This window comes from Lutjanus erythropterus, chromosome 11 (assembly GCF_056507025.1).
Source record: "Lutjanus erythropterus isolate fLutEry1 chromosome 11, fLutEry1.hap2, whole genome shotgun sequence".
NCBI lineage: Eukaryota > Metazoa > Chordata > Actinopteri > Lutjaniformes > Lutjanidae > Lutjanus > Lutjanus erythropterus.
The window spans coordinates 15,801,808-15,827,789 of record NC_139327.1 but is presented as its reverse complement, the minus strand read 5'-3'; the positions used below and the strand labels follow the sequence as shown (position 1 = coordinate 15,827,789).

At 39.0% G+C, this 25,982-nt stretch overlaps 2 protein-coding genes across 2 annotated transcripts in view; one reads left to right on the top strand and one right to left on the bottom strand.

Annotated features, from left to right (window-relative positions):
- nectin3b (nectin cell adhesion molecule 3b) overlaps nucleotides 1–10,320 on the top strand; it is a 32,900-nt gene extending 22,580 nt beyond the window's left edge. Inside the window, exons 6-8 of the mRNA XM_084730262.1 lie at nucleotides 5,397–5,541; nucleotides 9,072–9,174; nucleotides 9,588–10,320. Of these exons, the coding sequence (XP_084586388.1) occupies nucleotides 5,397–5,541; nucleotides 9,072–9,174; nucleotides 9,588–9,752 (413 nt within the window). The 3' untranslated portion in view covers nucleotides 9,753–10,320. The remainder of the gene's footprint in view (nucleotides 1–5,396; nucleotides 5,542–9,071; nucleotides 9,175–9,587) is intronic.
- A 6,561-nt stretch (nucleotides 10,321–16,881) lies between these two features.
- On the bottom strand, nucleotides 16,882–25,678 carry rtn2b (reticulon 2b). The gene is made up of 7 exons (XM_084730945.1): nucleotides 25,605–25,678; nucleotides 21,499–21,706; nucleotides 21,210–21,348; nucleotides 19,654–19,723; nucleotides 18,728–18,774; nucleotides 18,378–18,436; nucleotides 16,882–18,264 (listed from the first exon to the last, which is right to left on the bottom strand). Exons 1-7 carry the CDS (start codon nucleotides 25,615–25,617, stop codon nucleotides 18,156–18,158), a joined length of 645 nt encoding a protein of 214 aa, XP_084587071.1. The 5' UTR covers nucleotides 25,618–25,678; the 3' UTR covers nucleotides 16,882–18,155.
- Between the last annotated feature and the right edge of the window lie 304 nt (nucleotides 25,679–25,982).

Sequence of the window (25,982 nt, the reverse complement as noted above, 5' to 3'; positions counted from 1 at the left end):
AATAGCCCATTATGCCCCACTGCTGCACTAAGGACACATCACGCTGATGTGACCTTGACATTGTTTAGCTTGGACACACTTCCTCTAAAAGTCTTCATTTCAGCTGACCTCTCTGTCTTCTGTAGATCTTATCACGGTCACAGCAGTCGTTGTCTTCCTGACCTTGAAACAGGGCATGCTCAGTCTGAGAAATCACAAGACGGAGCTCACAAAAAGTGAAGCAGCTCAGTCGTAGTAATGATGATGTCAGCCGGCAATGCTTGAATTTGTTTGAGACACTTGTGTGGAAGATCAGTGGGTTTGCTTCTCGCCTGCAACACAACAGTTTCCAAGGATACTTTTCACAAACACACAAAGGAGTGAGCAAACATCTCAGGCAGCGTGGAGGGATGCAGTGCTGTGTAAGACGAGAAAGACTTTGATATTAACTCTCCAGCAGAGGTGGGATCAAATCGTCACTAACATTGAGCTGAAACTATTGAAATGTCTGACAGAAAAATGACAGACCACCTCCCACTCAAACCTTGCTCCCCCTTCCTCTGCTATTACACCAGCATCTGCTCCCTGCGGGGGCAGTAGCATGACCCTTGACCTTGCTGTTGAGGTTTTAGGATGGGGCAAGAGCGGGGGGTGGGGCTGGTCTTGCCATCACTCACTCTGCTCACTTCACCTCATGCCACCGAGGTACGCTGTGTTTAATTCATGACGAGCCCGTCTGCTACACTGACCCTCGCCGAGCATTGGCATGCACTTTTTCTGGCTTCGCAGCGATGATGTGTGTGAAGGAGGAGAGGCAGAAAGAGTCTCACGCTGGAGCCAGATCCCAGCTTGGGGACGGTTGATCCACCACTAACACCACTAATCCAGGCCCCTCCAGAATGGATGATATTTGGACCAATGAAATGTTTAAATGGGAGCAAAACATCAGAACAGAACATGCAGAAATATTTCACTCATTCTTAAGAATTGGGACAAATCATGTCCTACCAAAAACAAAACAAAAAACACTGAAAAAGTATTAATACCAACACTCTACTCCCAACTTTGTGGTAAAAAAATGTACTCTTAAGTATTTATATATATATGAAATATATGTAATTTATGAAATGTTTTGGTCTACTTCAATTTTTTAATGTATAAATTTGCCCTGTGCTAGAAAACACCCTTGTCCCAGATGAGTTCACAACTTAAAAGAATTTAATGTATTAAAAGCCTTCAAAATCTAAAACTAACAATACCTACTGCTGTAAAAACATGGTATTATAATTAGTTTTAAATTTTATTTTATTATGAAAATGCTGGCCCTTTAGAGTCGGGTTACTTTTAGCTCCATCAACTTGAAGAAACATGATTTAATCAGGCAAAAAAAAAAAAAGGCTTAGCTATACCCTAAATTTCCATGTCTCATTTTCTGGTTTACAAAAGGCAGGAATGCTGTTCAAGCACTGGTGAACTTTCTATTTCCTGCCAAATTCATTAAATAATATTGCTATCAGATGTGTCTCAACCCTAACATGTAAACTCCATAGCCCTTCCAAATAAAAGCTTTAAAAATTATGGTTTTAAAATGTGTATTTTGATCAGCATTAAGAGGACTCTTAGCAACTTTAGAAAATAAAATGTGACATTTTTTCAATGCGTAACATGTTAACATTAATCTGATGGAGCTGACGTCTACATTTAATAAAAACTTTAATCATTAGGAGGCTGGGAGTTTGATCTTTAAAAATATATTTTCCCTGCATAATCAGAGAGTAAAAAAAAAAAAATCAAAACCCACTCAAAATACATGTTTGTTCTATTTCTCGAGAATATTCATGCCAAATAATCCTAATTAAACACATCAAGTCACAGTCCTGTAAGAACAAACCTTAAGGTGCTCTATGTATTGTGGTTTTAAAGCCGTTTTAATCCCTTGTCACATTATGAATGTCTGTGAATATGTCTGTCAGCAGACATTAAAGCAGGCTGCTTGATGAACTGCATTTTTAAAGGCGTTTTGATCAACTCAAGAGGCTCTTGTCATAGTTCAGCAGCCATCAAAGATAATCGAACGGTTATTAACTGGTGGAGGACAGCATGAAGGGGGAAGAGGGGGGAAGGGGGAAAAGGAGGAAGAAGTGGCTTTCAGGGGCAAGCTCAGAAGTCCCGGCCTGTTCAATCTGCATCATAATTGAACTGTTATTTAGGATTCTCATCTCAACACATTATTGATTTTTTTCCCACCTCAGCAGCTAAATCAACTGAAATTGACCATCACACACTTTGCTTTTTCTCCCCTCCCCCCTGTCACCTTTTGTCCTCCAGTTCCTTCAGTGGCCTACAATCAGAGTTTTACACATTACTGCTGATTGGCCAAAGCTCGCTGTTCTGTGAGTTTAATGCATCTTAATCACAATTAATCCTAATCCCCACAGTGGACAACAGGGAGCATATGCAAGCATATGGTCAAACAAAGCTAATTCAGCAGACATTACAACAGCAGCTAGAACTTGACACACAAAAGACTGCGGGAGGACAATATAGAGACAAGGATAAATGGAGATGGGTAAAGATGTAGAGAATGATTAGTGAGTAATAGAGTTTCAAAGATGTAGGACTCTCAGTTGAATAAAGTTAAACTACAGCCACCCTATTTCGATCATAAACCTAATTTTCTTCTAGGTGAACATACATATTATCCAATACAGACTTTTGACACACACACACACAAAAAAAACACTTTGCAAAGCAACATCTATTCCCAAATCATGAGTCTGATGAAAATTACACTGGCAGTCGTTTGTTGTGTTTTAAAATGGGACTGGTTTGTAACTCATTTAAGAGTAGTTGGGACCAACAAAGATTCTAAGATAGAGGAAGCAAATAAAAAAATAACTGAGTAATGTTGGAAACAAAAAAAAAAATTTGATGGAACAATAGCAGCACAGGAAGAAAGGAAAATGAGACCGTCAGGCAGCAAATGGCGGACTGTTTTAACAGGTCAACTGCATTAGTCTGTCCCTTCTATGCTCCTATAAAGTACTTTGAATTGCCTTATGTCTGAATGTTGCTATATAAATAAAATTGCTCTGCCTCGCCTCACTTTGCCTTAACTTTCTTCGAGGAACGTAATTATTTTGCTAAATCAGTCTTAAAAAGGCAGCCATTTGAAAAGTTAAATCTCCTTAAGTGTCGGTTCAAAATTAAACCTGGATCACAGTTTAAAGTGGTGTTTAAATTTTTGGTACAGCAGAATAAAATTTACTGTAAGTTCAGAGCAAAAGCTAAACTGAGGTTTAAAGAGATTTAAACTGAATCTTTTGTAAATGTAAGCTACTTTGAAAAGTTTGGTGCAACATAATTTAAAGTTAAATCATGATTTAATGGGTTTAAAATTTAGTCTTTGTTGGTGCAAACCCACTTCCGTCATTGTTCTCGCCTATAGGCAATGCTGCTTTAAAACCTTTTCTCCCTTTTTTGTAGCCACTCTTTTACTCTCTCTCTCTCTCTCTGTGTGTGTGTGTGTTTGTGCGCGCGCCTTTAAGATTTTAACAACTGACAATGTGTAACACTGAGCTCCATTTCATATACACGTATAGTATATTCTTTAGTAATATTTGAAACAAGATCAGGACAATTCTCTTTCTGCAGAGTTTTGACATGGTTTTAACATTATTTTCCAGGCACTTGCTTGTCAGATAAGTTTATTAATGTGTCAGTTATCTTCACAATCACTTACTTGTCTGTTGCTATTTCATCAATAATGAACAGATATGTATATAATTTCTAGAACCTCAAAGTTTATAGTTCAAACATTCAGAGGCTTTTATGGTTTCTGTTCTTTTGGCATCTGCATCTCTCATTTCCCCTTTTTTGTAAGAAATTTCAAACCAGGCTAAGAGCCTTATCCTTTCCTCTCCAGAGTAACAAGGAGGACAGAAGACACACAATGATGTACTCCTCAGAACAAACAGTGCTCCACTTAACAACATTCTTTTGTTTTGCAGGTTTAAAAAGTTAAATGTGAAACCGAAAAAAAGACACACCCGCAGAAAACACAGCCACAAAATGAACAGAACATCAGGTGGAACATTATTTGTTTGCTATAGTGCTAAAGTGTTTTAATTTCCTTACCTGTGGATGGTGACAGTGATACAGTATACCCTGTCATCTGCAGGCCTAAACTGATGTTGCTGTTAGTCTCATTGCCTCTGGGTGGCTCAGCTTGAACTGGAACTACTGCTGCATTTACACTGCGGAAACTTTCCCTAAGGACCAGGAACCTTGGTTGGGATTCTAAATGAAGTTCTGGGGACATTATTTTACATTAACATGGAGCTACAGAACAAAGCATAAGGCAGATGGGCCTAAATCCAGGCCTTATTGAGCATTTAAGTTAAGGATGATAACTGATAACTGATGATAGGGAAATGAAAACTGTGACCTGCATTGAGTAGGTGTATGTAAAAATCTCCTGCAAGTTAAGCGAGCTGAGCTCCTCTTGGAATGTTAAAACAAGATGACAAGAAAATAAAGTAGCACAATATCAGAAAAAGTTTCGACCTGCAGATCAGAAGTGGTTCGACTGTATGCATTAGTTTTTCATATCACAGCTGACCAATTTGCTTACAGACATAATCTGCAACATTTTCCAAAGAAAACAATGTTTAATTCATAAACATAATCCCTTTTAATTATCATATGTGACCCACTAAAAGAGCATGCTTATGTCTGCATCTGCACAGACCCTGCCCTCTGATTATATTTCTCATTATTTTGCTAAGCTCGGGACGTTTTTCAAACCCAAAATGTCTTTTTCATGTCCTGGGAATGAGAATGAGAATGAGAATCTTTGTTGGTCTTTAGACCGCAGTGGAAACGCAGATAACAACAGACCAAAGGAACCTTTTTAGTGCCTTGAAAAGTAGTTTCCTGGGGCTAAATATTTCTGGTACCTTTGGTGGAAATGCAGCTTATGAGTCTACAAAAACATCCCATGTGTTCCCCATCCCAAAGGTGCAGTAACCGATCTTGCATAAAAATGACTGATTGTTGATTCTAATTTCCAGGTTATGAAATAATAATGTTTTGGGAATGAGACACAACAATCGACTACTTTACCAGCTAGCCTGTGATTGACAAAAGGCTGGATTTTCTAAAGCCTCAACACCAAACCAAGAAGCAGAGCAGAAGTCTAGTTCTCTCTCACACCACTTGAATCACATTATGCTTAAAGGTTATTATGGAACTTGAGAAGCAGCTGACCCCGGCTTTAATGCAGCTTTGACTGAACACCTCTACAAAACCTGAACATCAAAAACTCACTGACAGCAAACCTTTGACTCTGTCCCACGCACTTTCTCCTGTTGATGTTCTTGTGTTCTAACTTAACATGTCTCTCTGCTGTGTCTCAGACCAGTCTCAAGCAGAGAGGTCCAACTCCATCGCCGTGGCTGGAGCAGTGATGGGGGCAGTCCTCGCTCTCTTCCTCATCGCTGTCTTCATCATCGTGATCCTCACTGCTCGCAAGGCCCCGCCGCCTGCCTTCACAGACAAAGTGTAAGTCTGACAAATAATTCATGCCACTGAACATGCTCGGCTGGTTAATTAATGACATGATACCTTGTGAGGTTGACTGAAGCCCGTCAGTGGGTTCAGGGAGTTGCTCCTCACTCCTGTGGAGAGTGCTGCAGCGATGCGTGCCCTGGAGCAGGAAGGCTGCAGGACAAGGTTGAGGGGTGGCAGATAATTGCTGTCTTGGCAGAGAGCCCTTGTCCTATTTTGTTCACTCTGTTCTTATAGTGCACCAGGCAGCACTCATGTTAATGTTACAGCAAAGAAGAAGAATAACTTTGAGGTTAGAATATATACAGGAGGAGCTGCTGGGTCACACTCTGCCAGAGTCCTGTGACTGACAGGAAATGCTTTGACTGTGTGTGTGTGTCTGTGTTATGTGTGTTCTGAATAACTGTGACAGATGGTAAATTACAGGACCGAGCAGGAGCTTTTATGTGTTCTAATCAACATGGATGAAATCTTGTGTGTTACCTTTGTTAACATTTAAAGGGATAATTTGTACTTTTTGAAGTTTAATTGTATGAGGTGTTTAGCACTAGTAGTAGATACCAGGAGGATAAGCAATGAACTGCTATGGACAGGGTCAGCAGCAAAACATATTTTAGTCGCCTAATGAATTCAATATCAGGGACTTACACTTCACTTTGCAGTCAGACAGACTTTTCTGATGGGAAACTGCTGTTATATGAGCCAAATATTGCTCTTTCTAAACCAACCAGAGAAAAAACTACATTTAGCTCATGTAGCAGTGGTTTCCTGTTGGAACAGGCTGTCTGACAGCAAGGTAAAGTGGTGAAAATATTCTAAATACAGGGTACACTTTAACTTATATTGATTTTTTTTTAGGTGGGCTTTTTAAATTGACTATAATGCATTGCTATAGACAACAGTATATTGCTTAGCTTCCTTGCTGGTGCCCCTCTCTGCTTCTCTAAACTGGGGGCATCTACTGTGGGTAATACACTGACTGTGTCTAAGTACCTCACTTCCATCCAAACTTAAATTCAAACTATCCCTTTAAGTCCTAATAGTACAACAGAGGTGTGCTTTGTCCAATAAGCCTTACATGCAAATCATTATTATGAACCTGTGGAGCATATCTGCAAGGTTGCAGGTTGATCCCCTCATCCATCCCTGTTAGTGTGTCACTGAGCATGCTCACTCCAGGGAAACAGTTAACATGCATCAAGCTTGTGTCAAGGAAGGGAGCTAAACTGCTAAATAAATCCTGTAGCATTTCATTCAGGGTGCTAAATCCTCCCAAAATACAAATTATTTCATGTCTATTGCAAATAAGTCAGTGATGTATGAAGAAGGGACTGAAACTGTTTGCAGCTTATAATTGAGAAGCACAAACCTAAGAGTTATTCATAGACGGATTATTGTTTGATCTGAAGGATTCTTCTTAGTTATTCTACTCTTCTTTTGAAATCTTGTGTTTTCTCTCATTATCCCGAATAACAGCACTCAACACATGAACTATGGCATTTGTTTCTTTGCTCAATACACATTTTTCTTTGTAAAAATTTTTGCACCCTCTTCAGGAAAAATTGAAAGACTTTTATTGTGTTTTCCTCAGACTGAGTTTCAAACTGACCGTTTATGTGACAGTCATTGTGACAACAGCCCACCTGCAGACATTGCTGACAGCAAACAGCACTGAGGGGGAAATACTCAACATTGTGCGTGTGTGTGGTCCCTACATCACTCCGCTGACACTACAGGACGGTGTATCTGGCCATGTGTTGGTCTGTGGTCAATGCCACGACAAACTTAGCATCTTAAGTATGACCGCGGCTGTAAGTCCCAGTGGGACGGCGAGGGGGGGCAAGTTGATGCAGGCCTCGTCCCTCTCCTTCATCACACACGGACGTGAGTGTAGGGCAGCGTGTCACTGAGAGCACCAACTGTAATCTCTTACCGCCTCTCATTCTGAGTATGAAAGAGAAGAGCAGCATCAAGTGATAGAGCGTTAGAAAATCAATGGCTGTCATGACACCATTTTATGAATGGTCAAGGTCAGTTTCTAGGTTTAACTTTAGTAGTGGAGAGGGATTTCAGTAAATGAGAAAAGCATTCTGAGCTAAGTGTCTTACTGTGGTTTAGAGGAACTCACACAGTGAGGGATTTCAGAGCAGCTGTCAGAAATCTTACAATTTACTATTATGTATGAAAGTCCATCACCCTTATATCTGTCTTGTCAAATATCTTAAACCCTGTTGGTTGGAGGGGATACTGCAGTGATTTAGTACTGTACTTCCATAAAGTTGGTGGAATTGCAAGAGACATATTCTTAAAAGAATGATCAAAATTGATGCAGCAGAGGCTGAAATATCCTGACTTTTATTCCCTAGAGTGGATTGAGCTGCAAAAATGCCCATAATGCAACTCAGTAGCATCTTCTTTTTGATTGCCCCTGTGTGGTAAATGCTCATGTCTCTACACAGTCCGTTCTCACTCCCAACACAACAAAGATGGCAGCTTATGCCCCAATGATTGGACACAGGACACCGTAGGAACCCCTCTGTACCATCATTTTTGGTGGTGCTTCTGTGGTGTTTTGTTTTGTTGTGCCATTGAAGTGAGGCAATATTATATAAAGATGGAGAAAGTCCATGTATGGAGGAGGTGAGATGGATGGATGGATCAAACAGATACAGGACTTTCACCCAGGAGACTAGGGTTCATTTTGAGTATGAAACTAATACTCATTTTTTACCCCAAAATTAGATGGTATAATGCAGGGCTTTTAAATGCAGCTAATCTGGCTAAAAGTAGGCAATTGACTCTCTTCCAGTTACCAGTAGATGAGTTTGTGCACTGGAAAACAGAGACTTAACTCATGTCTGTGCAGGAGACCAAAGAGAAAGATATTTTAAGTCTTTTGTGTTCAGCTCTCTGTACTTTTGTGGCTTCTAACTGAATCTCTGTGGCTTGAACTTTGGCTTCTCTCCGGTTACACTGTTTGTACTTTCAGGCATCTTCTTTATGTTTCATGTTCACTTGCAGCTGATAGGAGTTGTGTTAAGTCAATGCTGGTAAGAGACAAACATTTCATGATTTTGCTGCTTCATAATAAAAGCTTTTAGATGACAAAATAATGGGGGATTTTTATCGTGATCTGAGCCCTGCACACACAGAACTGGTTCTAGAGGGGTACCTAAAGCATCGTAGTTAGAAACATAGGGGCACTGCTGTATTTGACAAGCTGGGAGTGAGAACATGATGCTCCACACCTCCAGTTTGTTTCACAGTCTTTCTATTACAAACTTATAATCTAAAAGCCCAATCCAAAACATAACATGACATCATCAGAGTTATTTTCTCAGTGAGAGCAGCATTTGACTCAAAGGTGCTCCTATAAGCAGCCCCTCTATAAATCTTATCCAACAATTGAATTTGCACCCAGGAGAAACTGTCACTAAACTGCTTCTTTCTAATTACACAGTTTTGTCTCTCAGCCGTCTGTCCGCTCTCTCGTCATTGCGATTTGTTTTTCTCTGTCTCTGAAGGATTGACCTTCCTCCGACACACAAGCCTCCTCCTCCCTACTGTGCGAGAGCACCGGCTGTTCCACTGGGTGTCCACGCATCACAGGTGGCCTGGCTCTGTCAGGTAAACCCCATTCACCTTTTCATAACCACTTTAATATCACGTCAGTACATTTTGGTGTGTCTGAATCATCACTGCGCCACACAGATAAATATTTGGTTAGCTAATGATGAGTCACAAGAGGAAGTTATAACATCCTAAATATTGGACAGTGTTATTATGTGTGTTTATTAAACAGGAGGCTTAATGGCTGTACTCATTTAATATGTAAGATGGTTTAAAATTTAATTTGTGCTCTCAGCTCAACTCAAGCTTTCATAAGCTTGTACTTTTTTTTAGTCACAGCCAGAAAGAGGCCTAAAGATAACACTTAATATGATTTTCTGATGCTCTGACATCACAAATTACATGAGAAGGTAAACTATTTTGCGTTTTTTTGGCATGAAATAGTATCTTTGGTCATTTCTAACCTGCAGACTCGTAGGGCGGAGTGCAGGTACGAGCTGACTGACGGGCAGAACCCACCCACAACAAGGCCAGGTCCACCAGGAATACAAAGCCCCACCCAGCGCCTGGAGTGGGTGTGTCATCAGAGCGGGACAGACCGCGTGTACATCAACCACCGGGAACACTATGTGTGACTGTGACAGACATCCTGAACACAGTCCACCAAGCACCTGGCAGTCATTCACTCTGTCTGTGTTGTACAGGCTTCACCTAATTCACTGAGCCATCAATCCAGAGGAGGAAACAGCTGGCAGCAGTGGAGGGCAACGCCTCCCTTTGCAAGCAGTTCTCACAAATTTCCATTGCTTTTTACTTCACACTGTCAAATGTTGTTTGTCTTAAAGGGCCTCTTTAACATTTTGGGAAATATTCTCACTTGCTCTCTTGCTGAGAGTTAGATGAGAAGATTGATACCACTCTCATGTCTGCCTGCAAAATATGAAGCTACAGCTTAGCTTAGCACAAAGACTGGAAACATGGGGAAACAACTGACTTGGCCGTCTCCAAAGGTAACAGAAATTATCAGGCAACCCAACAGCGATGACAAGACTCCTGGAAGTAACTGCAGCCATATAAACACAAATTGTCTTTGTAAAATTCACTTCATGTAGGAATTAATCAAATCTCTCCCATTTTTGCACTGTGTTCCAATAACTTGCACAAGCTTTGTACCCTGTGAAGCCTCAGTCAGCTGTCTCCTTTCTCCTTGCAAATGCTATGTGCTAGGCTCATATACATTGAAAAAAAACCCCACACATTTTGACGATAGTTAAAAGATGTTTTTAGGGGCTTATATATAATCACATTTAAAGTTAGCTAATGTTAGCAAAATGCTAGTTAATTAGGTAGGAACCAGAAAAGGATGAAGTTGACTGAGGTTCCATCACAAATAAATTAGCTCAACTGTTACTGGAGTACAGAAAAGGAGATTGACTTAGGATGGGTCAACTGCTGACCTTAAGGTGAGGTGATGATGGCAGATTTTTTTTAACCTTTAAATATAATCAGGTTAACTATTTCATCCTGATTCTAGTCTTTATGCTAAACTAAGCTAAATGACTGCTGCTTCATAATGTCTGAACAGACATGAAAGTGGTATGTGAAATGTTCCTTAAATTCCTTTTCTTTGCTATTTCTGTTTTGCAGATATCCTGTTTGTATCAGTATTTAGAATTTTATATCACTTATCATACCTAGATGATGTTTTAGAAATTACACAACCAAGAAAACAAAACTCACATTATCTGCCTCCTGATCAGCTTGTGCACCATACGGTACATGAAACTAGCTGAGGGTTGTAATTACCCACCAAAATCCAAACACTGTTTTCCTTTCCCCCCTGTTGGAGAGGGTACCACAAAGCATCCATCTGAGACTCTATTCTCAGGCTTATCACTAGACCAAACCACGTCAGATCCGAACCGCTTAGGTCCACTGAGACCAAATGTACTAACTGCAACACAGACCATGAAGGGATTAATTAAGGTATTTCTGTCCCAGTTCTGTGATTTGCTGTTGTAATTTTATGACACAATGCTTTCTGGCAGCAGCAGCTGTAGATGTGTATATGTGTAAATGTAGCCTCTGTGCCAGTGTAATTACGTAGAGTCATAACTAATCAGGGAAACAGTCATCTGAGACTTTACTGATGTCAGTACTTTTTATACTTTAGAAAAATTCACTTATGTGTAAACTGAGGGAAATACTCGGAAGATTTGTGGCGAGGAGTCTGTTGAAGTTGAAGTGGATTACATAATTCACACTGTTCATAAATATACTATCTGCTTTTACTGTGATGATCTGGAGCCGTCTTACAGAAATTCTGTAAGTTGTCTGAAGTTGACATAAGTGTAGATAGGATTTTTCCCGATTTGGTATAAGCAAATCCTAACTAACTGTCCTGTCTTATCTTACTTCATCCAATCTTATCTCAGGTTAGGAAATCCAGACACTCAATCAAATCTTGCAACTTTATGTCTGGTACCTAGGAACTAACACTACTTTTCTCATCTCACCAAGCCAAAACACTTTGTAACCCTTTTTTAAAAAATCATTCAAACACACTAAAACATACATTGAAACATCTAAAAACATATGACCACATGAAACATCAAAAATGGTAAAACAAGCAAAAACAAAGCAAAGGAAAAACAATGATGGACACTTAACTTAAACAGATGAGTCAGAGCTTTTGGTAGCATCTTTAGAGAAATACAAAGATGTGCTTTTTAGAAAATTTATGACAACGCTAACTTGGGAGATAAAAGAAAAAAGGGTGTAAAAGAGCAGCTATACAGATTAGACAAATTAGTTAACACTACCGTTAGCTACTGTTAGCTAAAGGCTCATTTATGCTCCTTTTACATCTGAAAATACATACATTTGTTTCAAACAATGTAACTGTGACTGCCCACATACTTCCATGCATCATTTACATTGGCACTAGAGGGCAACATCAAAGTCAAAAGTTATCGCAAAGAAGAAGAAGGGTCAAAAGTTTCTGACAACCAAAATGATAGATAGGAGGAGGTTGTGATAATGTACCTCTTGAGGAGGAAGCAAAAGCAGAAGCAGCCTTGCAGACAGCGTTGGTTTGTGTGGCCATTAAAAACATTGTAATGTGCACAGAGAATTCTTTTCAGTGCTCCCAAAACTACTGGATGTACACCTCTGGTTCATCCGTATCATAAGCTTTCAGAAAATCTGCAGAAATAAAGATGAAATAAACACAGAGTACGGAGAGAATGCTCTGTCCATATCTATATGCATTCCAAACATAGAGCATAAATGAGCCACAACACTATCATTAGCAAGAACTACTGCTAGCTGCTGTTAGTGAACACTACTACCTACTGTTAGCAAAGACTATCATTAGCTAGTCAGTAATTAGCTACACTGGAATAAAGAGGAAATGTCTCGATATGAAAATGACTTCAGAGAAAAAAAAAATAGGACTCGCCACAGCCACAGTAAGGGGCGAGCGATGACTGCATCAGGAGGAGAGGGTCAGGGGAAGTTTTCATCACGGAGATCGAAGATGAAATAAGTCAGGATGTTCGCCTGGACAGAGACTTCATAAACCTACATGTGCAGATACACGGTCAATACACCTGACAGCAGATAAAAAGAGATCACTGGATGAATGATGAGAGACTTTATGTGTAAATGTACAGTTATATTAAATTTGAAATGTGGTCAAACAGGATAATGCCAGCATCATTATTAAGTGCAATTTATTTTTCAAACCCAAAATGTCTTTAGATTAATGAAATGTACAGTTGTTAATGAAAAACCTCGGTTTGGATACAAGTAGACTGACTGTACATGACTGTATGTGTATTATCCTCGTATTTGGAAGAAAATTAAAAATACCATAAAAGTGGTGAGTGCCACAAGGTCACCTAAATCACTCGTACACACCACTAAAGAACAAATCTGTTCTTGCACGAGGCATTTTGACTCAGAACTGTCCATCTATAATGACATTTTTTTTCTCCACCAAATCAGTTCCTAATCCTAATTATCATGATTACCAAACAGTCAAGATACGATCAGCAACTTTGGAGATTTCTGTAGTACGGCCTGGAGAACTAACTGTTTGATGTGCCATATTGACATTATTCCCTCTCAGTAGACTATAGGCTATATTCTGTAGTCTTTATATTTCTAGATTAGATGGTCATGAGCTCTTGTCTTGTTTGATTTATGTATTAAAATGCATACTGTTGCCAAATTTGCACCTGTGTGACTGTGACATGATACTGTGGCGACTGCTGATTAGTTCTCAGGCCGCTGTTCAGCACATCGAGGTGTTCAATAACCTTTTAAAGTAAACAGTCTAACAGACACAAGCTCTGAGTCACTGCATGTGGAAACAAAAGGAAAACGTCCTTGAGGATTTGAGACAGAGTTTGAATTGACGTGTTTGAGGGAAATTCTTTTCAAGGTCACATTCACATTGTATCCACTGTGATTCTCACCACACAGAGAGAAAAGCTGTTTTTATTAACAGGAACATTTTGTATAGACGATGCGGCGTTCGAGGAGCTGAAGCCCGCGTTGTATTGACTCCACGCTGATGTTTAAAATGTTTGTCAGGATTCATTTGTTTCTCTGTAGATCAGTGAGTACTCTCGGTTTCTCTCATCCACTCCTGATGGGGCGTAGCTGAGACTTTCCAAGAGCAACACCTAGTGGTCAAATATGTCGGTGCAAGGTGGAGGAGCCGTGTAAAGGAACATCACAGGTGTCAATATTAAAGTGCATGATGCCTGAATTCCATTTAGCTGCTCCAGTTTCAGGCGCATGGTATTGTGTGTCATGCTGTCATGACCTACCAGGACACTTTAATAGAACAGAGCCATTTTAGTTATTAGTTAACACTTTGGGGGTACAGAGTGAAAATAAAACTCACCTTCATTTTAGTAAATAACCTTTTATTGGGGAGTAACATAACAACAGGAAATAAGAATTAAAAAACTTATAAATACCTATAGAAACAAGTCAATCTTAAACAAAAGTTAAAAGTGACAATCTTAAGAGCAAAAACAATTTAGGTTAAGCCCTGTCATGCCTCACTTAAAGAATTTTTCGAGCGATCATGACTACACTTTTATGTTGTTGCATTGTAAAGTTGTGTAAAGTGATACCTAGAAAAACATCACAAAGACGCCAATTCTACATCAACAGTAACAATTATATTACTGATACAAATATTTCTTAAGTGATATCAGTTGTCACTATAGCAAGCTGTTGCTGTTTGAAGGGTCAGTTCACCCTAATTACAAAACAAAATTCTTATTCACCTCTGGTAGTAGCAGTTTAGAAAGTATTGCTTTTATATGATCAGATTTTTAGATATCCAATGCCACCTCAGCTCAGTGGAGGTGAGTGGCATTTCATTTGTGTTGCTCACTGCTTTGAAAATCTCTTAGCAGAAACGCTTAATTCTGTGTTCTATGGACTTTACTGTTTTCATAGGGGCTACTTTCTACCAAAGAAACAGTCCTTATGAAAGTGGTTGAAGTGTTTTCTGGGTAAATTCAACCAAAATTATCTGCAGAGTTCGATACCACTACTACTTTTTTATTATAAGTAAGGTGTACTGGCCCTTTTATTTATTTATTTTCTTAAATTACACACTGAAACTTTTAATCCCCTCTTTTCCTGCCCTACCAGCAGTGCTCTTAAGGCTGCTTTATGGGAGAGTATGAGGGCCAGGCATAAAGGGAAAATTAAAAGGAGGAAGAGCATTTCGAGAAGTTGAAATGTCAAGAAAAAAGTTGAAATGTTGAGAATAAAGTTGTAATTCCCAAAATGCAAAATTTGAAAAAAGCCTTCCTCCACTCACTCAAGCCTGGACCAAACTCTTACATACTGCTTCAACCAGGGATCATTAATGTGAAATTACAGTAAATAACTCTCACTTCATTAAGACATGTTAGTATGAGTGCAGCTGCATTTTAAGTTCTGAAACACCGACCTCTAGGGAACACCAACATTAACTGACACTAAACAGCTGCACTGAAATAACTGCGTACAGTTTACTGGCTCAGGTTTGGCAGCTAAAAACCATATAGTTGTCTGGATAAAGGAATAGTTCACCAGAAATTGTACCTTTTACCGTACCACATAATCATGCCAGTTAAAGCACTGGAACATTTTTAACAAGCCAATGATGGTACACACCCAACTATAATCTATTTATATTGGTCTTTCAGCTGATGTCACAGTTTGTGGGAGTGACAGTTCATCAGTGTAACCCATGTCAGGTCAGGACACAACTAAAGTGTCCGGCTGTTTGTGAAGTTACATTAATGCTGCAGTAGGTAATTTGAAGTACAAAGGGGTGAGCAAAGACAAATATTTTTTAGAAGAACCTTTCAATTCAGATATTGTTAGTGACATACAGTGGTCAAAATTAGTTATTTCAAGCAAAATATTAATGAAATAATATTGCAGCTTTAAAGGTAAAGATTCATCATAAATTGTCCAGTTTACTCATGTAGCACCTTCCAAGTGCTCAGCAGCACTGTTGGTTCAAAGTACTGATTTAATTTAGCAATGAGAAAATTCTTCTTGAGGCGTTTTGTGTAATTTTATGCTGATGTCTTGGTCACCTTTGGAAACAAACAGTGACCACATTCTTGAATAGTTTGGTTGATTTGGAAAATGTTGACATGGGGTTGTGCCAGCAACCATCTATACTGACATCAGATCTTTGCTGCTGGAAGTATTAAAGTGTTATATTATTATTCTCCCTTCAGGGTGATGTCATTTCCATGAAATGGGATTTAATGGCTTCCTAAAGTGGATATATTTGTATTTTCCAGTGACCTCCACCTCCTTGTCAAACAGCGACATATTACGATGCTGCTTCATTTGTTGTTTTGTTTTTTTGGAAATGACTCACAGGATGAGTCCATTGACCAATTTTTGTGTCTCAGTCCTTCATTTTAAGTATCTGGCTTTTTGTTTAAAGTTTGAGAATGACACTAAATATTTTACAAATGGTGTAAAATCTCCAGATTGTAATTTTGTCTACTGAAATGTTCTCTATGGTGCAGCTGGTTCACACAATTATACAGCTGAAACAGGGTGGAGGTGGTCTGTCCTCATAAAAATACATTTACGTAGCTAGTTTTAGTTATAGTTACACATAAGAAACACACAAAAGGTGAGAGAAAATGTAAGCAAACAACATTAACATTTCCTGTTCCATTCCTCCAAGAGTGCTTGAAAGACTTGAGCAATAAGAGACAAATACATTCTGACAAGTTTCAAGCAGCTAAAATTAATATTTTTATAACAACGGATCAAATAACTGACTCTGCAGTTTTTCTCAGCTCTACAGAGCATTTTAGCATCTTTCAGCTCATTGTTTTGTTTGACTGCTCTGGTTCACTCTCAAAGCCTTGTTTCTCACCTGCCACAGGTAGTTGCTTTCAGTTACAACACATTAAAAATCCACCATACATTACCTGCCCAACAATAAATGGCAGGCAGACAAAGTAAGTGTCTAGCCGGTGAACATTTAGCAGCTTAAATGCCTTCATAAATAAAGAGCTACTAGAGTTTAAAAAGCAACAAATACCGGACTGTCTGCTAGATGTGTAAATGTTTGTTAATAAGTTCACTTCATTACTTTAATCAATTTAAGCCAAAAAATATAAATTACTACAGGTTTAAAATAACAGTTAACATATATGCACTGTAAAAAAAAACATACAGGAATTTAGTTGAATCAACAAAACTTTTTTCATTAACATTGTATTTATTCTAGTTAAACCTTCTAGCATTTATTTTAAGAAAACTTCAGGACTAATAAACACAAGTTCTTCTAACATGATATATTATCTGATGCTAGAACGACGTAGCTCCAACAAAAGCAGCTGCAGATTTAAGTTTTTAAAAGCTGACTCTTCAAACTAAGAAAATGTAAAAGGAAATCAAATTTATTTATAATGTTTGTCAGAGTAACTGAAGAGTTGTTGGTTCAAATTAATATTTTAGGCTTGTTGAATATGTTTTCTGAAGTACAACTGAATTAATATCAAAATCATTTCACTAGAAATGTTTATTTGTTTTGAATGATTATAAAATTACCTCAGCTCATCCTTTCAGATTCACTCAACTTACAATGTAAAGGCAGTACACTAACTTTTTGAATTACAAGTCATTTACTTTTACAGTGCAGAAATGAAGTTGTCTCTTATCTGGAAAATACAAATTGCAGCAATCCAGTGCTTTAAAGACGTGTATTTTTGTGCCATTAATCAGTCCAAATTCAGATGAAGTTACTGCAGGAGCGCTGAGGTTGCTCTCTCTTGTTAAACATTATTTTGTTGGTACTCTTTGTACCTTTAATCACTAGACTTTCCCAAGGGCAGCAGGAAGTCACTGTTTGTACCTGATTAAATTCAATTAGCATGAAGAGCAGAGGACAGTGCTCTCATTATTTCTCATAAAAGTTGTAAAGTGTTGCTGCTTAGAAAGCTTTTGCTAATACTGAGGTTACTCAGGTAATGTAGCAAGCGCAAAACAATTAATGTTAATTAATGGCAGGTGATGCTAATGTCAATTTTATTCTGTCCAGCTAACAATAAATGATACTAAATAATGAAAGCAGCAATAATGCTTCACTGCTTCGTTATGAATAATTCTGCACCTCAACAGGAACACCATGCTCACCAGTTGTGTAAAAATAGACCTGTTATCAAAGAAAAAAAAAACAGTTGCAGTCTGTGCCATCCCTGCTCGGAGTAGCTGGCTGTGTGAACTGGTTATATTAAACACTGCCCACAGAAAGCATCTCGGTAAATAAAATTCTTCTCCTCATGTACCTCCACTCCCTCTCTGTGAGTGAATGGCAGCTTTGTTTCAACTGTCAGGATGGATTAACTCGTGCTCCCATAAACAAACATCGTGGTGGAGAAATGGAAATGAGCCGCCCCTCCAGCGGCCCCACAGAGGACGTACCATTCCAACATTTTTCAAATCCCAAATCCTGGGTGCTTCCAATGTACATGACCAACAAGTTACTTAGACTTTGCTTTCTGTTTGGCGGCAGCTGCAGCTATGGCTGCAGATTTTGGGGCGGGTTCAGAGGCAGGAGAGGGTCTCACTGACTCATACAGACCCAGGAACCTGAAACAAAACAATGTTGAGAGACAAAAAAACAAAACAAAAAGATGCTCATATTTTGTAGCATGATATTAAGAGCACATAAAAGAACATGATATATACAGCAGGTTACTTACAGGTTTTTGATTTTCTTTATAAAAGCTTTGACTGATCTAACCATCCTCCTGATCCGCACCTGTCACCCAAACAACAGATAAATCAGTGCAATCAAAATGCGTCTGTATCCAATCTGTAGTTTCCTGGCATCATAGATGGTTTTATTAGAATCTGTTATGTTCTCCACTAAAAGAGATTCCCTAAACTTCTTAAGTACAGTTCATGCACTCATATATTTAATCACTTTGATACGTCATTTTCACCCTACAGTGTTATTATTTCCCGTTTATAATCTCTTTTTTCCTGCTTGAAGTAGAATTGCAGTTTATGATGATATCAAAAAGTTCAGTGAAAATCATGAAATGCTCACCTGCTGCTTTTTGTACAAAAGAGGAATGGAAAAAATGGCAATCACAGCTGTTAAACAAAGAGAAAAGAGAAACAATTACTTGATTGCTATTATACAGCTTTAGTTTAAGTTGTAAAGTACATTAGTACATTCTTTCATGTATATACACGGTGTACAAAACCATTTCTTTAAGCCACTGGTTGACAACCTGGGTGTCCCGACCCCCACTAGGGGTTGCCAAAGCTTCACTGGGGATGGTAAGGCCTTCCTGATTTTTAAGGGAGTATAAGAAATCTAAGTAGGTGTGAACAAAACTGAATGAAATGTTATTTCTAAAGATTTGATTTTTTTTTTTAAATCTAACAGGATAAGGAGACAAAGACCTAAACACAAGTTATATTCAGGCTCGATTAGAAAAGTATGCAGTTAATACAACCAAAGACCTAATAGAACAAAGAGGAGAAAACATTGTATTTGTCAAAGAATTGGATAAAAATGTTGCTAAAAATATCAGGAAAACTCACCTCTGATGCAGTGTACAGGAAATAATCATCTCAAAATCCATCCAAAAACATTCTGCAGTTCTTGTGTTAAGTGTTTGGGTTAATTGTACAGTTTATCAGTTGTTCTGCACTGGTATACTTATCCATAGAATATGTGTGTCACATCGTGTCACAGTGATAGAAAATGGTCACTTAAGGGAAAAGGTTGGGAACCAGTTCTCCAAGCAACATGTCTCTGTGTGAATGGGGTCCTTAGGGATGAGGTCAGAGTGGACTGTTGGACACTGAATGTGAGTGGGGAGTGAGTGGAGTTTTCGAGCCATGCACATGATCTTTATCTAATTTTTAGCAAGTAGTTTTGTTTGCCTAAACCTAACCAGACCATGATCGTAGGGTTGGCAGCTCAGAAACACTCATGACTTACTCTTTGGAAGAAGAACTTACCAGCTATCACCAGAGTCAGTCCGTTTGTTTCGACCCCAACATAGGTCAGCAGATATAGAAGGACAACAAACTGAGAGAAAGAATACAAAAAGGTTGGCTGTTATCTTGAATTAAACAATAAGACTGTTAGAACAAATGAGTCCCTGTGATGTGAAGGGGTTGTGCTGTCAATCCCAGTGTGAACACCTCCATTACAGAGAGACAAAGTCCCTCCCCTTCCAGTGGACACCATGGGACCTTATTTCAGAAAAACAAATATATATGTGAACAATGTGAATAATTTTTTAAATCCCATTTTGTTTCATTAAAGATCATTTTGCAAATCAGTAAATTCATAGGTTGTCATAAAACTAAGTATAAGGCTGTAAAGATGCTCCCTCTTATGGAACTGACAAACTCCACTTGTGCATAGCTGCAGCTCTCAACCATTGACATATTTAAAGATGGACAACATGAGATTTCCCCAAAAGAGAAGCCAAAAAATCTTGATTGTGGATCGGACACAGCGGCAGTCAAGTAGCAAAAGTCCGTCACTTGTAGGAAACTGACGGAGTCCTTTTGGAGACGCGTAAAAAGTTTGTTATTTCTGGGCCTGACGCTGGAGGTGGCCTGAGAGAGGAGCCTGCACCGAAAGCGGTCTCACGCTGGAGGTCCGCAGCCAGACCCCTCTCAGATTAGGTCAGCCCGGTGTGTGGGCGGGAACTTGAAAGTGCAGCTGCTGCACAGAATCTGGCTCCAAACGACGTCACCAGTACGTGATGGCAGCGGTTGATTCTGGGATATTTTGGAGTAAGGGGAGGCGCAGTGTCCATCCTTATTTACAGTCAGTTCTCTAAACACTTTACATAATTTTTCCCTCTGGAAGAATAAAATTAAATGTTCCATGTTGGGGTTGGAAACTCAAAACGAAATTGTACTTTACTATTTACTATTTTTACACTTAATTTTTTAAACCAGAGAACTTTTTGTGGTGATAAATTGACAAACATTTGCAGTTCAAACTTAATGCTGCATAGACAGTGGTCCTGCAAAATTGTGTCAGAGGGGAACTTGTTTTGGTGTGTGGGGAGGTGAGCCCTGCCATTAAAATAGCTAAATCCTTGCAAAAGAAAAGGTAACATCTGCTAGCTTGTTTATGTTCATACTGTCGGCGACCACTGGCTAATCTGCAGTTTTTAGTGTGTAGGTTGCTTGTTGGGAAGTCATTTCCCTCTGACTCTGAAAACTCAGTGGAGGACACTGGAAGGTGAGGGACCTGCCTCTCTCTACAGCTCTTTCAGATCATTGTTTTGATTTACTGTTCCCCAGCAAACAAAAAAGATAAGTTTATTTTAAACTGTGGGAAACAGTCACATGCCCATATAAGCTGACAATACACTACCTGCCCAGTGTTGTGGTAGCAGGTAGTGTATTGCGTCCCTATCAGCACACTGTTTCAGTACTTTAGTTCTGCAATTTTTGGATTTTTGTCATTTAGATGTCAGTTTTATGAATCAGCTGGTGTTCATATATTATTCTATCTGTCATTATTGTATCATCACAATTTATCATCAAACCTTAATAGAGTCAATCATGCTTTCGATGAAAAGAAGGCGTTTGATCTCTGTGACAGCGAATGCGATCAGCAGCACCACCTCCTCTACCAGCATCACTGTGTCCTTATCTGTCAGAGAGCTGTCATAGTCCAGATATGACCTGAGGACAGGGACACACATACAGGCCCTACATTTAGCCACAAGTACAACATCGCCGAATGTTTCAACCCTAACAGAGTAGTACAGCAGCATTCAGTGTGGGCTTGAATTTTAAAAAACAAACTGTCCAACTCAACGCTGACAGACTCACTGGAAGGGGCGGACCCCGGGATTCCAGCGCAGCAGCTCCAGCAGTTTGTAGTAGAGACGTAGGGGGAAGGTGACACACAGGATGCCCAGACAAACGTGGGAGAGCACCGTGATGACACTGAGCTGGAAGATGCTGGCCAGACCGATCACCAGCCCCGTGAACACCACAGCAGTCCTCCTCACGTTCCTCCAATACACTAGATCCACAACTACACAGGAAGACACACAGACAGAAAATTATCACTGAAACAGGTGGCAGCAGGGTGAAGAAAAGTTAGATAAACTGCAGCAACGAAGGCAATGTCAGGTACTGGAGAAGCAATTTTTGGGGGGATTTGGCAACTCAAGATGAGCCACCAGCAAAACTGGAGTGGAGAATGTAAGAATCAATACAACCACAGCCTACAACAATGATAAATAAAGTATTATTTTTTTATGTTTCCATATATCTTTTTTTTATCAAATCCATAGAGCAGCTGGAGAAGGGTTAAAGAGCTGCATGTGGCTTCGGAGCCACGGGTTGCTGACCTCCAGTGTAGGAGAATTTACAGCATGCATGAAACTAGAGATGCACCGATTTCAATTTCCTTGGCCGATTCTAATTTCCGATTTTTTTGGGAGGGTCTGACATGCCGATTACGATTTTCAGTCTTTCTAAGAACTGTAATTGACAGCATTCACAAACATTTTTGCAACTTTTCTTGTAAAAATTAAATTGGATGTTCATAATATGACACTGACTATTAAATATTCATTAAATACTATTTAGATTTTCTCCAAAGTCCTCCAGGTTACAGCCAGGCCTTAAGATTATGAATTGGGTGAACGTGATCTCGCGCAGGATATATGACACTGACTGGCCGATCACCGGTCAGAGCCAGTGACGTGAAAACCGGCCCGATTCCAAGCATTGCAGATTAATTGGTGCAAGTCTACATGAAACTCATGAAAAACAAGGCCACATGTTTGTTTGCTCTGGCCTACTGTAGAAACACGGTGGTACAACATGGATGGATCCATCGACCCACACCCTCAGGTACACCGAAAGTCTCTGCATCCCTGGATCACATGACACAGTCGAAGGTAACAGACACACAATGACTGATGTTTACAGGTGATTAAACACTAGTGAAAACATGCATATTATATTCCACATCTGCTGTATTCTGCCAATAAATCCCCGCAAATCTTACACACCAGACCTTAAAATAAATGTGGGTCTACTTTAGATTAAAAACACACAGGACAGACAAAACAATCATAAAGAACTTTCTTAGTAAAATAAAATGCACATGCCACCTTCTGTCATCATTCTGGAATCATGGAGACACACAATACAATATACATCATAAAATATTCTTCTAGGTTTTTTATTTAATTTAAACAAATGGAGATAATATGAGCTGCCCTGATAAGGTGAGCTTAACTATTGAATTTGTATTTGATTGATAGATCATGTGTTGCTGTGGGTTTTAAAGAGACGCAGACTTTGTTTAATTTAGTTTCATCTCCAAAAGTGAAACCATTTCAAAATGCAGTGTATGTATGTTATTCTCGCTTCATATTGAAATGACTCAGATCATCTTCTGTCTTCCTCTTTATATCACTGTACAAACAAACCTGTGGGTGCTGACAGAAATGTGACAGAGATGGCTCCCTCTGTGCCAGAGACATTTTAGTTAGAGCTAAAGAGTAAGTAAAGTAAGAAAGTAAACATAGATTTTGTTAGATTTTTTTTTTAACAACATTGAGTTTTGGAACAGTTATAATGTCTGTTTGAGGTACATATGAGCAAGTTTAAAACAACTAAATCACTAAATATGCCATTTTGTGTATTTGGCTGTATGTTCCAAGAAAGAAACACTGTCTATACCCATTAACGACTAATGACTATATTTAGTATGTTATGGAAAAGGCCCACAGATTTCTTTGGTAGAGATACAAATTTGCAGTGGAATATGTGGCTACATACAACAACAACAGAAAAAAAAAATCACAAAAATAAGTTCAACATTCATTTGACATGCTAACAGTTAGATTTACACTGGATTAAAGCATATGTAATTGATATTTAAGTTCAATCCAGGGGTACTAAGCATTTAATAATAGCTCCTTACAAATAAAGATACTGACATTTTTTGTGTCATACTATATTTAGGAATTAGTCACATGGGGGTCACGTAAAAAAGGCTAGTGGAAAAATGTTCTTCTGATCCTTTGTGACTAACAACTAAAAGGAATAAAAAAAAAAAAAAATTGTGCTCAAACTCAAACTTTTAATGGATTTTTGGATTTATGCTTAGTTCAGCTCAGTACTTTAAGTGCTGTAAAGGCAAGTATAAAATTCCAATGTGGACATTAAAGGGTAGTTTGGATTATTTGAAGTGGGGTTTTCATGAGGTACATGAGGTCAGTGTATTATAGTAGCTGGAGGTCAACATGATCATGCTCTCTGTTTGGTGGAGCAGAGAGGAGTACCAACACTGAAGCTAGGCAATGTGATCAGCAACAAAATGACTGAAAAGGCTCCACCTAAAATATCTATATCAGTTTAAGTGTATGCATATCTAGAATATTTTCAGCCTTTTTTGATGGGAAACTACTGTTACACAAACCACATATCACCCTCTCCAAACCAACCAAACTAAATAGCTGATCTGAGTAATTTTATCCTGCAGAACACAGGAGTTGATGTTCTCCCACCGCCTCCATCAGTTAGTTTGTTTGTGTTGCTATGCGACTTTGGTGTTTTAAAAGGATGGTTTGGATTCACCAAATTCACACAAAAAACACAAACAAACTAACCAATCAAATCAGCAATAGACCAGCAATGCCGCTCTGCACGAAATTGGTTGGTTTGGAGAGAGCAGTATTTGGCTTATATAAGATTGGTTTCCTGTCAGGAAAGGCTGTCTGACAGCAAAGTAAAGCGGTACAAATATCCTAAATATAACCTACACTTAAGCCAATTTTGGTGTTTTTATGTGGATTAATTTTAAGTGGCTAAAATACCTTTTGTTGCTGACCCTGTTCATATCAGTTCACTGTTCAACTTCTGTGCTGGTACTCCTCTCTGCTTCAACTGCTCTGAGCAAAACTCAGTACATTGTTGAGGGGGAAAAGGAAAACAATTAACATTTGTTAATATTTACAATGCTAGTGTGCAGTTAATGGGACTAATATGGGAAAATCTTGCACTATATTCAAATCAAAGGTATCCTAAGCAGTAGCATCTTTTTGTTAATCTCTTTACTTGCCAAAAAAGAAGCTGTTTCAAGATGTCTCTGAGAGAGTGTGTTGCTTTTAATAATACACTTTGCACATTTCTGAATGAATAATAAATAAAGCAATGATTATAGGATGAGTCACAGCCTGATATTAGATCTTCAACCACCGAAACATTAAATGAGCCTCCTAACTCCAGTGTTAATCTCAAGATAATTATCTGATTAAAACAAACACTCGGGATCTCACACCTAAACATATTCACACAGAGACGAACACAACAACAACTTGCCTTCCAAAAGACAATTTACAAGCAACAGTGTCATGTATTTACACACAAATTACACAGCGTCCTGTTTTCATAATCAGGTCTCCAGAGAAACAAAAGAGCATTTTTCCAATTTTTCTTATTTAATGGCAGATTTGGACAGGATACTGGCGAGACAGAAACAGAGACACCAATACTTGTACTGTTACACATAAGAGGTCATTTTCAAGCCATGACATAACCATTACCAAACCCTTATTCTAATGATAATGTAAAAGTAGAATATATTTTTAAAAAAACAGCTTTGACAAGAAAACACATCAATCTTCCTTTCTTATGGGACAATTTAGACATTTAAGACTCAAACAAACAACAAACATTCAATCAGCAACAGGATCTCATTTAGCTGAGTCCCATTCTGTCCATCTGTCCACCAAATGAAAGACATGCTACCGTCAGTATCTGACTGGTCATCCTGTATTCACACCTGCCCAACACGAGAGGAAAAAAATAAATAAATCCTCTCCTCCTCCTCCACCTGACAGCTGGACTCTGACCGGTTCCCTGTCTGCTCTGATTCACTTTACTTAAGCTGTCGACATTTATTTCCTTACGTTTGGAGGCCATTTCAGCTGCAGTCCTGCTCGCTCTCCTCTCTTCCTTGCACTTCCACTGTTGGCCTGCACCCCAGGCTTTTTTTGGCCACCCCAGCTCCGTCAGCAATATAAGGCCTGGCTGGCCTAATTTTATCCTGTATTGGATACCCCCTGTTTGCATTCACACACATACACACACACTCAAATTGGGAACCTGAGACATCAGCATGTACATGTCCCTCAGCTCTCAGAGACCGTCTCAGCCAGTTGGTGGCCGACCTGCTCCCAGAGGCCTTCGCATGCGGCCACGTTAGTCAGAAACAGCTTTTAATGTGAAATTCATCACCAATCAGGATTAATAAGAGCACAACCAGTGTCAGCAGGCTGCTACCTCCT